Source organism: Lissotriton helveticus, chromosome 1_1 (genome assembly GCF_964261635.1).
Source record: "Lissotriton helveticus chromosome 1_1, aLisHel1.1, whole genome shotgun sequence".
Classification (NCBI taxonomy): Eukaryota; Metazoa; Chordata; class Amphibia; order Caudata; family Salamandridae; genus Lissotriton; species Lissotriton helveticus.
Genome location: NC_136057.1, coordinates 1957158725 through 1957175178, shown reverse-complemented (window position 1 = coordinate 1957175178; position 16454 = coordinate 1957158725). Strand labels below are relative to the sequence as shown.

Here is a 16454-nt window from a genome sequence, read left to right as displayed (position 1 = left end):
GAGATGATAACAAAGAGGTCCGAGGACATCAGGAAGAGAAGGGCGAAGATAGAGAAGAGAAAGGAACTGGGGAGATTAGCGTGAAGGCAAGAACCGTGGAACGGAGGTCAGAAGGACAAAGCAGAGAACTAAGCGAGGGAGTGAAGGTGACGAGAGCCGGAAGGAGGGTGAGAATTCCAGAGAGATTCAAGGACTTTGAGATGGACTAACAGTAAGACTTAGTGCTTGTTATTGTTGTGTAAAGGGGGGAGATATGTGGTGACGGTCTATAGTCTTTAGGGCCGGAACCGGAAGGGTGCCGACGGAAGCGGAAGGCGGCCATCTTGTCAGGCGCCGACCGCGGCAGAGAAAGAAGCGGTCTTTCCCGGCGCTCAGGGTGAATAAATATATAACTTCCCTCCTAACCCTGAGTGGTATACATTCATTTGCACTCCCACAACCACCACTGCCTAGGGACGCATTTTTGGTTGGTTAAAATTTTTTTTAAAGTCTCAACGTTTTTAAGAGCCCGCCGCCAGCAATGTTGCTTAATAGCAAGGCTGCCTAATCTATACTCCACCTCTTTAGATGAAATATATGGTGGGACAACAGTATCACAAAATGTTTTGCGCTTACTACAAGTTAACTTACACAGGTATTGAAGTATTGGGACGAGTTTGTTGACTGAAGTTTAAGTGTCAATATAAGTATTTCATGCTTGGCATTTTGCCTTTTTGTATCTGATCCAGTGGGGAAATGAAGTGTCTCATCTAGTAGACTGCTTTGTGAAGGGAAGGGGAGGGGAGGGGAGGGGAGGAGGAGGGTGGAGATGAGAGGAGAGGAGATGACATAGTAACTGTTCAACAAAACCAGGGAGTGAGGCTGCGATGTTTTGGGAGGTGCAGTGCGGACAGGGGAGTGGCACATTGACCCCTGCTATTTTGAATGATTGGCTCAGTGTATTGACACAGCACATTATTTCTACAACAGGTCTCTTGACACTGGGCAACAGCAACAGTGCCCAGGCCACCGCACGGACAATGAGATAACATGGTCAATTCCTCATACCTCTCAATCTCTGGCAGGTTCAATCCCTGACTTTCATAAATAAAGTGAAAGCATAACATTGTAGGAATAAATGCATCTTGTCAGGTATGCATGCATCAGTTGACAGCCAAAGTATGCAATTACAAATGTAACCCTAAACCACCTAAAAGACCCCTTCAAATGCGTTCCCGTTGTTTCTTTTTTTTAAAGTTCGTTTTTCCAAGTAGGGTTTTGTTTTTCCAAACATTAAAAGATCACAATCTCAGTGGCGATTTATTTTGTGGATTTCTTTCGAAGTGGCTCTGTACTCCAGCGCCATTGCACCCCTACTGCTGGGCTGGAAACTGGTGAGATGTGGTCCCTTCATCTCGCTTGCGCCGCGTGCTCTGGGCCCTGTTGTTGACACAGTCATCCCTCTCGAGCTCCCTATCTTACACACCCGCCTCGTGTCTGCCTGTAGCTGCCCCTTTTTGGTTTGCTGCCAGACGCGCACAGGGGCCTCACTAGATTTATGTTTTCTGAATGAAGAGCCAAGCGAATATTAATAAGGTGCCTGATGGGAGCATAAAAAGAATGAACATTGTGAACAAAATGTTGCACGTTACAGTAACAATTAGGAACAAAGGCATTCGGCTGAAGTAACGCACGGTCGATGTAAACAGCAGACAGTTGGGCAGTGGTCGCTGGGTTTAACTCAGGGCATCAAAAACCCGTGAAAATGTGGACAGTGTTTGTTGATGATAAGCTGACCAGGCAATGTGTTCTACTCATATGGCTTTCAGAGGTGAGCTAAAGTAGGCCTGGTATATACAGATGAGCACTGACATGGAATGCTAATGAATTAAACTCCCATCATAAACAGAGAGGTTAACGCTGGTTGATTGCATAAAACCGCATTGGGTTAGAGGCCCTGCGGGCTTTTAGAGGTCGGCGGTAGTTGTTGGTATATTAAAAAATGATAATAAAAAGATTTGATCCATAAACAGAGAAGTTTAGAAGTGTTTAAATTAAAGGAGTCGCCATGGGATTTACGCGGATTTTTGTGGTCATGCAAACAAGTAAAGTTTAATGGTGGGGGTTGCTGGGCAATTGCACATGTTTACAAATCCACACAACAAATAGTTATTTGTAGCGTCTATGCCCCAAATGGCGGTGGTATTATGCAGTTTTGACATTTTCTGTTGAGACTGAATGAATGGAGTGGCCCAAATATCTTCTGTGGCGAAATCAAAGTTCCACTCAACTCAGTTAGGGATAACTTTAGTAAAATGAGAAATAAATAAATGGGAATAGCTTATGCTGGCATTTTGCAAATCATAACATTGTTATAATGTCTTATTTCCTGCCTACCCTTCCACCCTTCATCTTTCCTTCCCCTCCAATTCATCCCGCAGTGGTTCCTCCCAGACTCCTCTCACGAGCTGTTCCTTCTGTCACCAACGTTCCACTGTCAGTTGGTGACAGCTGCCTCTGCTGAAGCGGAGGTGGTTGAAGGCTGAGAGACGAAATAAAGAAGCTACTTACTAAACTATGTCGTCTCACCGTAACAAAAATATTTTGAGATGAGGGTTAATTTCTCTACAATTAAGAACTGGGCTATTCCTATTACTCATTACCACATGGCCCTTAAATCTGTATTAATGTGATCTTATGTGAACTTAGGTTACTAGACCAAGTACAAATGCAGATTCCCCTGAAACCTTTGTGTGATCATAATTCTGTCTCCACTGATTTACTGGGGACAATGTATGAAAATAAAGATGAAATGAGGAGCTGGACAATCGACCAAATCATGTTTGAAAATTCAGACTACGAAATTAAAATGAAGTAATTTATCCCAGGGTTTGTGGAAGATAATAGAGGGTCATGCAGTACAAATATGTTATGGGATACACTGAACACAAGAACTTGCGACACTGCACCAAGGTTTATAATTCATAAGGACAACTCACGCACAAAGGCAAAAAACTGTCTGTGCAAATTATAACATTCCAATTCCAACACGTGGATGACATTCTCAATCAGGAATCGTTCATTTGGGAGACAAGGATACATAAACAGTTGCTACTCATCAATTTCAATTCAATGAACTTAGATCGAAAATATATGAAAAGCCCCCAAAAACAGTGCGCAGATTTTTTTTTAATGCAGTGAGCTAATTAATGGGTAAGATGTTGGCACTTATGACAAAGGAGAATGAGACATAGAACTTAACAAAAGCAATCTTTTACAAAAATGTAATACAGCTGCATAAAATCCTAGAAGCACTTTGAGAATTTCAATTGATGCTTTATATTGACGACTTAAAAATTCCGCAGATTTCCCCAAGAAGTACTGGGCACAGTTGGGCAAACAAACATCAAGCTTTAAAATATCTGTCTTGCTTGAGCAACTGTTTATGCTAGAGGAAACTGTCAAAGGAATTATTAATTAAACGTCTCTATGCTGGAAAGGCTTGATCCAATTTGATCCCATCTACGTTTTATAAAATCTTCATCGAAACATTGGCCCTGATATATCTGGATGTTTCAATGGTCTTAAAGTGAATAAGGCTCCTTCAATATGGAGAGAATTCGATCTGGCTGTAATTTAAAAAAAATAACAAGCATTAAGGGAAATGTGGTTCTTACCGCCTGATATCTTCAATTAACACGGATGCAAAATATTTAAACGTTTTGGTTAATCGTTTGGCAGCTGTGGTGCACTTGCTTGTTTCACCTATGTGGCACAGTTGCATACCTAATAGAGACACCATGGCTGAAGTGAACATGGCCACTGCCATTTTCACACACCGATGGTTACTCATATGATCTTGTTAGATGCCGAAAAGGTGTTCACCAGGCTCTCATAGCCGTTTCTTCGGTTTACACCAGGCTCTCATAGCCGTTTCTTTGGTTTACAGTGACAAAGATGTGGTTTAGATCTCAATTTATAAAACCAATACACATTTTGTTGGAGGCAACCTTGGCACAAGTAGTTGGAAAAGGGAAATGCTAAAGGCAATTTTTATACACCAAGTTTCTATGGAGAACTTTCCACTGCTTCCCCTCTCCTATTTGCTCCACAATTGGAACTCTGGTGTGCAGCATAGATAGATCATTATTAATTCAAACAATAATGGAAGGAAAGGCACTGCATGTGCTGACAATATCTCCATTTCCATATCTGGCCCCTCCTGTGTTAAATACAATAGAAGCTGAAGCTTCTGTCTTCAAAGGCCTTTATTGATATCTGCTGAATAAAAATAATACAGACTTTTAATATAATGAGACTGCACACTCTGGTGACTAAAGATATGTAGAGGTAGTTGCACATATAGGCTTTCAAATATCCCTCAATGACGATACAGTGATTAACTTAAATTATATTTATGAAACTTCCACTGAAATGCAGTGGCTCAGCCTTTTCGGATTTCAAATATTACTATTGGGCTTCGCAAGGTGATAAGAGTGACTTAGCACTGGGGTCTCATAATGATGAATGTGCATTTTGGAAATACTATTCTAAACATCTACACCCCTTAAAGGCTCGCTCAACTTCCCTGAACCATTTTACTTCAAAAGAGAGAAATTTAAAAATCTAGTAGCCTTACCTGGTTTAAATGCACAGGGAGTTTGGAGTTCCACAATATACCAAATATACATAGCTATGGAACAATATAACTCACCTCAGATATTTAGAAATGGCAATATAGGGTAAAACTGACTCTGGAGCCCTAGTCTATGTAGCAATCCAATGCTCATAGCTTGGCATCCCATTCAATATTTTAAAGCTAGAGGATTATTAATATTTAGGATTTATGGGATCATTTGTTTTAATGAACCATCCCCAGCAATATCTGCAGGTTGCTAAATGGTGTGGCTGAGAGTTTATCTTTGAATTGATAATAATGAATGTGACCACAGCTTGTGCCATTCACGACCTACTTGTAGAGAGAGTAATGTCTTATTTGATTAATTAGCAACATACAGACATGGAGGATCTACAAACCGGTTTCTTGGTCATTTTCACTGCTAAAATCTCATTGACAGAAGTTTACACTGAATATGGGCATTATAACGACCTTTTCTGTTTCTGTAATGTCCAGAATGGAGATGTCTACAATCATAGATCTAGGGCTTTATCTGTACCGCAACCCTTATTTCTCCTCTCTCGCAATACGGCCACAGCATCCTGTCTAACAAAGTCAAGGAGGGTAATCCCTAATCACGGGCAGAATCAAAATTCAAATCATCACAGCTTTCACCAGAGGAGAACCAACCATTGTTAATGTTAATGACATTTATAAAGCGCGCTGCTACCCAAGGGCGTCCTGGCGCTATGTAAGATGTCCACCTAAGGCCTGGTCACGGAGTTACTTTGAGCATTATGAGTTGAACAGCCAGGTTTTCAGGGCCTTCCGAAAAACAATCAGCTCTGTTATGCCTCTGAGAGAGAGAGGAAGGTAATTCCATACTTTGGCCGCGCCTACAAAAAACTCCTGCCACCCCAATTGGTTTTTTTTGCCAATGGAATGCAAATGAGTTTGGCTTCTGAAGAGCGCAAGGATCTTGTAGGAACATACCAGTTGATGTTTTGGATCAGATGGTTTGGACCCGTGAAATGGAGTGATTTATGAGTAACGCATAAGGCCTTAAACAAAACTCGCTTCTTAACAGGCAGCTAATGTAGCTTTCTAATTACTGCCGAAATCGATTCATGGTTTGGAGTGCCTGACAGCAGTCTAGCTGCTGCATTCTGTACGAGTTGTAGTTTCCGTAAAAGACCTTCCTGCGCGTTAACATTTAGGCCATTGCAATAGTCCAACCTGGACATAGCTAAGGCCGTGACAACTGTCTTCTGACTTTCTGTAGGAAGATAGGCCAATACTTTTTTGCATGATTTTAAAATGTAAGAGGTGGTTGAAACGACTGAGTTTACTTGATCTTTGTGGCACAACTTGTTATCAATTATGAACCCTAAGTTTTTCACTTTCCTGACTGGTGTTGGAAGAGGGCCCAGAGAGTCTGGCCACCATGCTGGGGTCCAAAATTGGGGGTTGTTTCCAAACAGTATCACCTCTGTTTTGGCAGAGCTGAGCTTTAAACAATTCCGGGCCATCCAGTCACCCACAGCTGTCATACAGTCGTGGAAACGACGTGCTGGCTCCTGAGTTTCATTTGGAAGCATAGAGACAACAATCTGGGTGTCATCGGCGTACGAGGTAAGCTTGAACCCAAAGGATCCAATGAGGGGGCAAGCTGGGAGACAAACATTAAAAAGAGTGGGGCTCATAGATGATCCCTGTGGGACTCCACAGGGGAGGGAAAATTACTTAGCAGAGAAGTTGCCAAAAGTAACTGTCTGCACTCTATCTGCTAAAAATGATTTGATCAGTTTCCATGCCCTGCCTGTGACACCAATCTCATGCAGCCGGTCCATCAACAGATTGTGATGGACCGTGTCAAACGCCGCAGAGAGGTCCAACATGATCAAGGTTCCATTCCCTCCTTGATCTAGAGTGGCCCTTGTTTCTTCAGTAGATTTATTAGGAGCCGACTCAGTGCTATGGCTCCCTCTAAAACCATACTGCGTGGGATCAAGTGTAGTGTAGCTCCTATTTTCCCAATAGGCTCTGCGCATTGGAATAGTACCTACAGCAGTAAAGGCCTAGGCCAGACGTTAACTAGGTCTACTACTGTCGATACTAGACTTAATTTTTGGGTTTGCCAGCTAAGCTCAGAGTTCGCTAGAAACTTTCTCGAATGTTCAAGGAAGGATTAACTTCCCTGATTAGACAAGAAGGGATTTAGTTTCTGACAACCATAGAACATGACAACTTTGCTCTCCCCTAATCAAGAGTCAATCTCAAGAGTCGTGTGAGCACAAGGCAATTATTTTACTCAGTCAGTACGTGCATTCTTAGTCTCATCAGAATGTAGAGAAAAGGAAGAGACGGGCGTGTTCAATAAAAAGGTGTTATTTATTGATCAGTCTCTTTTCTCGTACAAGAGAAATGGATCGATATTATTGCAATACTTATAGTTAAGTAAAGTGCATACATTAAAAGCAATCGTATAAAATAATACTGTAAAAACATTGATATGGTTTCTGAGCCATATGATGTTTAAAATGATTAAAATATATTTACATACACATATACATTTGACTAAACGTACTCAACTGGTGTTTCTAAATACGCCTACCCCGTGTACCTGACCTAAGTCTAATGCGTGGGCGGGAATAGAAAGTTACAGTTTAAGTTAAGTTTGTTTTTGCCAAGTGAATAACTAAGGAATTCTCTGTGAGGGGTTATTCAGTTCTGTACCTGGAATTTAGGATGAATGAGGAATGGTATCTCTTTCTCTGCTCTCGATATTCCAGGCTGCCTGCGAGGGCTGCCCGAAAGCGCCGGTGCTGGGTCTCTCGGCTTGAGATAGCAGCGCGTCTCTCAGCGCGTCAGGAAGGCGGGGCTGCGCCAGCGGGGTCTGCTTCTGCTCTCGGCTTCGGCAAGTATGGCTGCTCCGTCTTGTCACCACGCGTGTGTTTGCATAGGGCAAGGTCGGCAATATTTATACCTTAAAGGTGCCGAGATTGACGTAAGGATGGACATAGATACGTCAATAAAGATGTCATACGACTTGCTCGTTAGCACATTCTTTACTAAAGTTCTCTGTGAAATCAAAACAATGGCCGCACGGATTTTCCAGGTTGTCATAGGTTTGATTTGTTATGAGAACGTCGTATGCCTTATCAGGGGCTGGAGGAATGTCGCTTGTCTAATTAGATCTCAAGCGTTATGACCTAATCAGATAACACGTTCCTGTGCCGTAGTGTGACTGCGTCAGATAACGGTATCTGCATCATGGGGGCTTTTCTTGCCTCATGGGCTGACTGTTAGTTAACTTGATAATTAGTTTAACCAGAATAGGGTCAGGAATAGGGGGACTGATTCAGAACCTATAGAAATACACGACACAAGTATATGTCCATCCTCTAGAAATCGACTGAGTTGGGTGTTCAATAATTTTTCAGTGATTTTTGCAGGGTACGGTAATCTAGAGATTAATCTAAAATTATTTGATTTTAAAGGAACCAGCTTGGACTTTTTTAACAAGGGAAGAATCGACGCGGTCTTCCAGGCTCTTGGAAAATATCCCTCCAAAAAAATCTTATTGATAACCACTGTCAAGATTGATATGATTGGTTCAGGTACCAACTTCAGTATGGAGGACAGGGGTCCGTTGGGGATCCTGATTTAACTTTTACCAGGATAGTGTGGACATCTGCTGCTGTAGTAGGTGTGAAGTTACAGAGCTGAGGCATAGTGTTCCCAACTTCTTCTCCATTGGCCTTCTTTATTTGAGGGGTGTGATTTATATCTCCTGTAAATGTGACATAGATGTCCTCAACTTTCTTAAAGAAGGAGTTGGCTATCTCATCGCACAGCTCTTGACTGGCTGTAACGGGATTTGAAGGGGGTGGGCTAGGTCTGTAACTGTTTTAAATAGTTCTTTGGTGGAGTTTTTTGCAGACCGTATTTTCTTTACAAAGAAATCTTGTTTTGATTTATGCAGTAATTTCGTATAGTCTGATAGGCAGAGTTTATATTTGTTTTTTTCCTCGGCATTATACTCTTTCCTCCATACCCTTTCTTGATGTTCACAGAGAAGTTTACTTTCTCTTAGGTCCTGGGAGTACCACGGAGATCTAAGCCGACCCTCTTGTTAGGGACAATTTTCAAATGGGGCTAGCTTGTTTGTCGCTGCTTCTAACCAGGTAGTGTAGGCCGACGTGGCCTCATCTAAGTCTCCTGGTAACAGAGGGGCAGTAGAGACTAGTTGATCTTGTAATTCATTGGCATTTATTCGACCCCATGCTCTGGTGGTTGTTTGTTTCAGCCCTGGTTTCAGAATATCTTGAACTAATGATGTCACCTCAAAAAACACTATCCTGTGATCTGACCAGATAACTGGGAGCGTATTTGTGTAACTCAGATGGCTGTTATTGGAAAAGATGCCATCAAGATCATGCTTGGAAGAATATACCACACTGTCGATAGCATGGCTTAAGGAGTTGATGGTCTAGTTAAGGAGAAAACGAGAACCCCACTTACAAAGTCTCTAGAATGCCACATTAATTTCACATTAGGCCCACAATCATTTGGCTGGAAAAATCGGGCAGGTTAGAAGGATCATAGCGTAGAAAAGTTGAGACGTTAAATGGTTAGATTTAGATATACATGCAAGTCCCATATATATGTCTGAAGGTGCAGTACTTGCCATACAGTAATCAGGAATTAAGTTTGCAAACATTCTCCACTCTCGCAATATGGCCACAGCATCCTGTCTAACAAAGTGAAGGAGGGTAATCCCTAATCATGGGCAGAATCAAAATTCAAATCATCACAGTTTTCACCAGAGGAGAACCAACCAATGAAGATCATGCTTGGAAGAATATACCACACTGTCGATAGCATGGCTTAAGGAGTTGATGGTCTAGTTAAGGAGAAAACGAGAACCCCACTTACAAAGTCTCTAGAATGCTACATCAATTTCACATTAGGCCCACAATCATTTGGCTGGAAAAATCGGGCTGGTTAGAAGGATCATGGCTTAGAAAAGTTGAGACGTTAAATGGTTAGATTTAGATTTACTTGCAAGTCCCAGATATATGTCTGAAGGTGCAGTACTTGCCATACAGTAATCAGGAATTAAGTTTGCAAACATTCTCTCCATTATTTGGGGCTCTTGCCCGTGAATTAAGACTACTAAAGGAATGATGTCACAAAAGTCCGGAACACGTTAGCAGCAAACTTACCAGCAGTAGTCCAGAAGGTGTGGAGGAAGCACTGGGATGTATATATGCTGCCAATACATTGGATACAGTAAAGCCGCTGATGCGTGCACACAAGCGGTTAACTAAAACGAAAGAAAATGAGTAAATCATAGGGTTACTTTTTATTAAAATAAGGTTGTTACTGTGTAAAATCATTAGAACTTTACTTCATTCACCTCCCAAGTACTATTAAAATCATAACAATTAAACTGGTTCAATGAAGCAATAAAAAGCACAACACCATTACAAAATGCATTATGGTCTAAAATTAAATACATACAATTTAATGCTTTAAAAAATGTTTAACAACTTGAAAACACAACGTCTATTGTAAAAATTGTATTCTATCACAATCAAAATAAACTACTATTTTAAACTCCACAGTGCACAAATAGAGATTGCAATTTGTACAGCTGTTGGCTCATCTATCAGATTAATATACGACTATTAAATATGGAAAAGAACAGGGGCTAGAAGGTGCTCCTAAGGGAGACCATTAGGGCAAATTGCCAAAGAATGAAACATGAGACATCCAGGAGAGCCTGGGAAGTGGGAAAATACCAGGGGACTTCAGTGTTTTACAGTCTGAACTCCAGCAATGTGTGAATTTGCGGGTTAGTTTTTGAGAAGGCTTCTAACTGACACATGCAATGTCACTTGTGACCAGAAAACTAGCCAAGCATGGCATCGGGCCTACAAAAAGCCAAATATGTCATCATTTCACATTTAAACTATTCATTCTAAGATCAACACTTTACGTCCGGATCCTATTTCAAGAATCTTTTTTTTTTGCTGTGATAAGGCGCTGCTGGTCCTTTGAGGAGGGTAAATGTCACTGCATGTCTTGTTGCTGAAAGCATTGTGGTCTTTCTCATTTACACCAAATACAAAACCATGCTCCACTTCAGTTTCACGGTGACTAACTTATAAACAAAAATGTAATTTGAATGAAACCTTCTAATAAGTCATATTATTAATGCAGTATATACTAACGTGAGAACATATATTTGTAAATTGCGCTATTCACCAATTGTTAAGTTTCCTAAATTAGAAATGATTGATTTCCACAAAGCCGATGAAATAAGGTAAAGTAACAAGAACACTAATGATCTGCAATATCCGATTATCATGAATTTGCCCATAAGATGATACAGGAGGCTTTACTCACATTCTTACAGTCTCTATACACACTACTCATAGTCCTAGATCAGTGCTTAAAATGTAAAATAATAAGTGCTGGGTTGCAAAGTTTTTGTCAGAGGCCCCTGCTGCTAAATGGAGGTTGTAGGAGGTGACTATGGGGAGAGGGAAGACCGCCAACGTGGTGTAGTCTTGAATCTACCTAATACCTCTTTCATCCGTAAGATAATTTCTGACCTTTTATCTCATTCACCCTTTTTTATCCAATCACACTTTCTCCCTTTGTTATTGTTTTTACGCCTTTGTATTCCACATTCTTTCCCTTTTTTGGGAGGTTTCTCCTACTTGTTCTGGGTCATGGTCTGATGAAGAAAAATAAGTCCAGATTCTAAAAAACAAGTGTCAGTGGGCCGCACACCCAACCTCCTGCTCAAATTAAGCGCTGCCCTATATGAGCTGGAGGAGCAGCCACAATTATGACTCCTTTGCAATTGGAGGACTGCATGTGTTCTGTAAGTTGTAAAGCGTTAAATCAACGTTTCTGTTCTTTAAATTAATTGCTTGCGTTTCAAAATCAATGCATGCAAAGTCATGAATACAATATTTAATTTCTTTCAGGTGTGCTTAGTGAGCTAGGAGAGCCAGAGGTGTACATCTTTGTTTTCAATGTGTCAGTGGTGTTGTGCTGGTGGCACATTCAATCATCACCCACAAACCCCATGCCTTTCTACAAAGTGCACACATTGGTGTAAATGCTGGCTGATTTCGGTTTCTGGTGTCCCAGTGTATGGATCCACACACATCTCCGGCAATGCAGAACCACCTGCTATTACTGCCAGCAGCCAACACACAACTGAACAGGGGCACCATAAGATCAGAACCTGTGCTGTATCCAGCACAAATTAAGGTGAGTCTCATATTTAACCAACAAAACTACGATCACAATTTCATTGACCTTGTGGAGGAAAAATGCTTTGGCGAATTTTTGACAGAAGAATTGCTACATTTCAAGAGTGCTCGTTCAACACTACCAGTCTACAGATTCTTAGCCTATTGGTTTGTATAATTCTGCTTAATAAAATACTAGTTGACCCTATTTTTTTTTAAATGTTCTTTTGGGCGAGCGGAATCCCCAACGAACCTCAACCAGGAGCAATCAGCTCAGTAGGGCCTTGGTCCAGGACAGTCTGTGCAGTTGTGCCATCCCGGTTCTTTTTTCACATTTTCTTAAGGTTTCCACTTTTAGTTTTTGGCTATGTTTGTGCTGTTCCTATTCCCGACGGACCCTTAAGCTTCAAATCTGGTCTTCCTCATGGATACTTTTCAGTCTTGAGGTGATAGCCCCCTCAATACATTTTGCATGATCCATGGCTTCTATCAGTATTTATAGGTTTGTGAGGTGCAGTAGTTGCACTCAGGAGTGGTACAGCTTGTCTCCTTGGCTAAATTAAGAAGCTTGTTAATTTTTTGATTGTATGTTGGTTTTGCAATAATGATCGCAAATATTGAAATGTGTGTGGGAACTGGGGAAGCTTGTGATTGCTATCAGGGCACCTGCCATTAGGGTCACTTTTAACCGTCTGTATGCATCTTTATTTTTGAAAGGAAGGCATTTACAAGGTAGAGGATGGATGCATTCCCCACAAAACAAGATGGGCATCCCCGAATAAGAAGAAGGACCATCCCCATCCTCCATTTATTCCTATCCTGTTTCCAATACCTCAATGCTTAATGTGAAAGAAATAAGTGCCAGGGTTCTTGTCAGGAGGCCACTGCAGCTTCCACCAAACATTGCCCTGCTGTGCTGCCAATGATAGTAACAACACAACTACTAAACCTCACACACGTGGAGAAGTGTGGCTCAATGGTTAGAGTGGCAGACCCTGATGAAGAGGTCTGGCCCGGGACCAGGGTTCAATTCCCACCTCGGCGGGTCTTGGGCTCAATTTCCTCGGACCTGATAATTCTCGCTCAGTGCCTATTCTAATCATGGGTCCCACTCTGCAACTCTGGGCAATAGCTTGCTTAATCTCCACAATGGCCCCAACAGCGCTAGGATGCCTGGCTGCACCTTGGGGGTGCCCAGGAATGGGCGCCTCACAGGGAAAAAGCCAGGAAGGGTTCCACAGCGGTATGCGTACAAGCGCCGGAGAGACCCCATGTGGGGTCATTCGGCCGCTATACAAGTACTACAACATTTACATTTACACTCCTACAAGTGTGACAACTCGGACTATTTCAGGCCCCCAAACTATAAGAATGGCCTGTCCGGTAGGTAATAGTCATTTTGAATGAATATACATTAACATTTAACTGTTGTTGTGCTCATCTCTAAATTACCTAGCCATGCCGCCTTGTGGCAATGAGTCCCAAGCACTGGTGCTCATAATTAAGTGCCAGTGCCAAGCAACATAAACCACTGGCTCAAATTAAGTACCTGTCTGGGGGTTTAAGAGACGTACTACAGCTTTCCCACCACGATCCTTAAGGTTGTACTTTGCCAGCAGCCCTTATGCAGTGGCTAGCCCAAAGTATTCTGGAAAGATGTGGTGAGCAAATTGGGGAATCTCTATTCAACCTGGTTGGCTCGATTTTTGTACTTCAAGGAATGCATAAGCAGTGATGACAGTCGGATTCTGCTCAGCTAACAGAGACTTGGATATATAAAGCGGGGGCTCCCCTTCCGCTTAGTTAACAGCTCTTTGGACAGAAACCTACACAAAACCTACTGATACAGGTGCTTTCAGAACATGGACCTGCCCATTTCCTCCTGACTGAGAACAAGCTAGACAGTCCTGTTGAATCTCTAGTAGCTTGCACTGCTGTAGAAATCACCTGCGCGGAAGCCCCCAGCCAGGACAAGGAGATTTGAGATGCAAACTTAGTTCTTTGAAGCCCCCCTCCACTCTTCACTAGAGGTTAGAGTTGGTCTACTTAATGGAATTACAGCTACAGTAAGAGCTGAAATGAGTGATAGCTTTGCCCTGCAAATGCATTTCCTCCCAACTTTTTATTGTTTTAGGTCTTTGTTTGACCCTGCACATGTGTCTAGCTTCCAGATGGCTATATACTATCCACATCAAGAAGGACTTCCGTGGTCCTGTGGGAGTCCCGTTTGCCTATGGACTTGTACCCTACTGCTTGTAGTTCAGACTGTTGCCTGCATTACTTCATCATCAAGCCAGACGGCCCCAGTGTGAGCAGTCACTGACCTAGAATCTATCTCATTAGATATCCCAATTTTATGGGGATGACAACACCTAATCCAACACCTACAAATGTAAATGTAAATGTAGTTGAGCTTATATAGCGCACAGCTACCCGCAGTGGGTTTCCCGGCGCTTGCTTAGGGAACCCTTCCTGGTATTCCCCTGTGAGATAGCAGGGTATCCACAAGGTGAAAGTCAGGCATCCCGCCGCGAGGGGCCGTTGTGGAGATTAAGCAAGCTATTGCCCAGAGTCGCAGAGTGTGAACCCGTGAGTCGAGGAGGCACCGGGGCGAGAATTATCGAGTCCGTGGAATGTTTAGCCCAAGACCCGCCGAGGCGGGGAATTGAACCCTGGTCCAGGACCGATCTCAGCTTCCGGGTCTGCTGCCTCTAACCCCTGAGCCACACTTCTCCAAACTACAAACAGGCTTGGAACTTTAACAAAGGCAACTCAGTTTTGACAGGAGGACTGCAATCCTCTATTTTGTTGGCAATCGGATGACGGTTGTGAAAGGTACACAGGCCAATTGTGCAAGAACCAATGCATTGTTACAGTAACTTCTTAAATATATTGAATTTGAATTTAAAATATTTGTATAGCGCTACATTCACCATGCGGTTTCTTGGCGCTTGTGGAAACTAATTTAGCAGTAGGAACGAGAAAACCAGTGAAGGGAAAATTAAAATCAAAATACATTAGGAAAAGCCTGGGTGAACAAAAAAGTCTTGAGATCTTTTCGAAAAAGGGAATAATGTCTAGCCAAACGTAGGTGATCGGGGAGGGAGTTCCAAAAGGATGGTGCCAAAAATGAGAAATTGGTTCTGCCCCATTTCTTACGTCGGTAGCGGGGTACATGGAGGAGAGATTGGGTGGATGAGCGGAGCTCACGGGCAGGGGTATACTCTTTTAACAAAGAAGAGATGAAGGCAGGAGCCGTGCCCTGGCGCGCCTAGAAAACCATGCAGCCAGTTTTAAAAAGGGATCGCTCCCTAACCGGTAGCCAGTGTAATGCCTTCAGTAAGGGGGTGGAGTGATGGGAACGAGAGAGACCATACACCAATCTGGTCGCCTGGTTTTGAACCAGCTGGAGCTTCCGCAAACTATACGCTGGTATACCGTTGTATAGAGCGTTGGCGTAGTCCAGCCGGGAGATCACCAGAGCGGACATGATTAGTTTAAGTGCAAGGGGAGAAAAGAAGCGAGAGACAGATCGAATAGTTCGAAGAGCGAGAAAACAAGAAGAAACAACAGAATTAATTTGTGAATGAAGATTAAGTTGGTTATTGATTTTAATGCCCAAAGTTTTAACTGAGGGATTAGAAGTGGGAGGGGATCCTAGGGAAGAAGGCCAGAATAAAGAGTTCCAGGGACTGGAGGGACCACCCGTGAGGACCAGTTCTGTTTTATCAGGGTTCAACTTCAGATGGTTGTGGTCCATCCAGTCCTTGATGAAAATCATAATAGTCTGCAAGTTGGAAATAGAGTGGGAAGACGGGGAAAGAGAAAAGATAAGCTGGAGGTCATCCGCATAATTATACACGGTGACCTCCAGTTGTTGAAGTGCAAAGATCAGAGGATAGATATAGAGGTTGAACAAGAGAGGGGATAGAGAAGAACCCTGGGGAACACCACAAGTGACCTTGAGTTGGGTAGCTGAATTGTTCTACTATTTTCAGGAGCATTATGTAGCTGTGATTTTATAACTAAAGGTATACACTATTTACATCCATGGGTTCTTGCTTTATCACTGTACTGTCCTGGATAGCCTCTATTTCTGCAGTATATATGGTGAGATATTATTAAAGTGATGCTTATTTGAGATGTATATGTTTTATACAGGGAACCCACCACAACGGCCACAATCACTGGTGAATCGTAAATCCTCAATATTTTAAAAAGTGGCGTGCAGTCGGATATTGTTTGTCTACATTTCTGATTGCCCTCCTCTGCTCCATTAGCCAATTTTTTTCTGGGTGGGTGGTACTTCTTAATACAATGTGCCCATGTAATAAAAATGTAAATTGGAAATACCATCCACCGAAATAAAAAAACAAATATATTAACATATGAGGGCAATCAGAAATGTATTCAAACAATATCTGGTTGCACACCACTTCTTTGATGCACATTATCAAACTAGTGAGGATTTACAGGATTATTACTTTTTTTTACATTTGACAGAATTGAATCCAACATAAGAGGGGGTAACAGTCTTGGAATTATGCAGATTGGAATCTAGGTATATTATTGACATTGACAAT

At 42.2% G+C, this 16454-nt stretch overlaps 1 protein-coding gene across 2 annotated transcripts in view; it reads right to left on the bottom strand.

Moving 5' to 3' along the window:
• The window catches only part of DENND1B (DENN domain containing 1B), a 1337878-nt gene that overhangs the window by 496080 nt on the left and 825344 nt on the right, over positions 1-16454 (bottom strand). For both annotated transcript variants that reach the window (XM_078644012.1, XM_078644002.1), the window contains one exon: positions 9826-9926. In XM_078644012.1, the coding sequence (XP_078500138.1) occupies positions 9826-9926 (101 nt within the window). The remainder of the gene's footprint in view (positions 1-9825; positions 9927-16454) is intronic.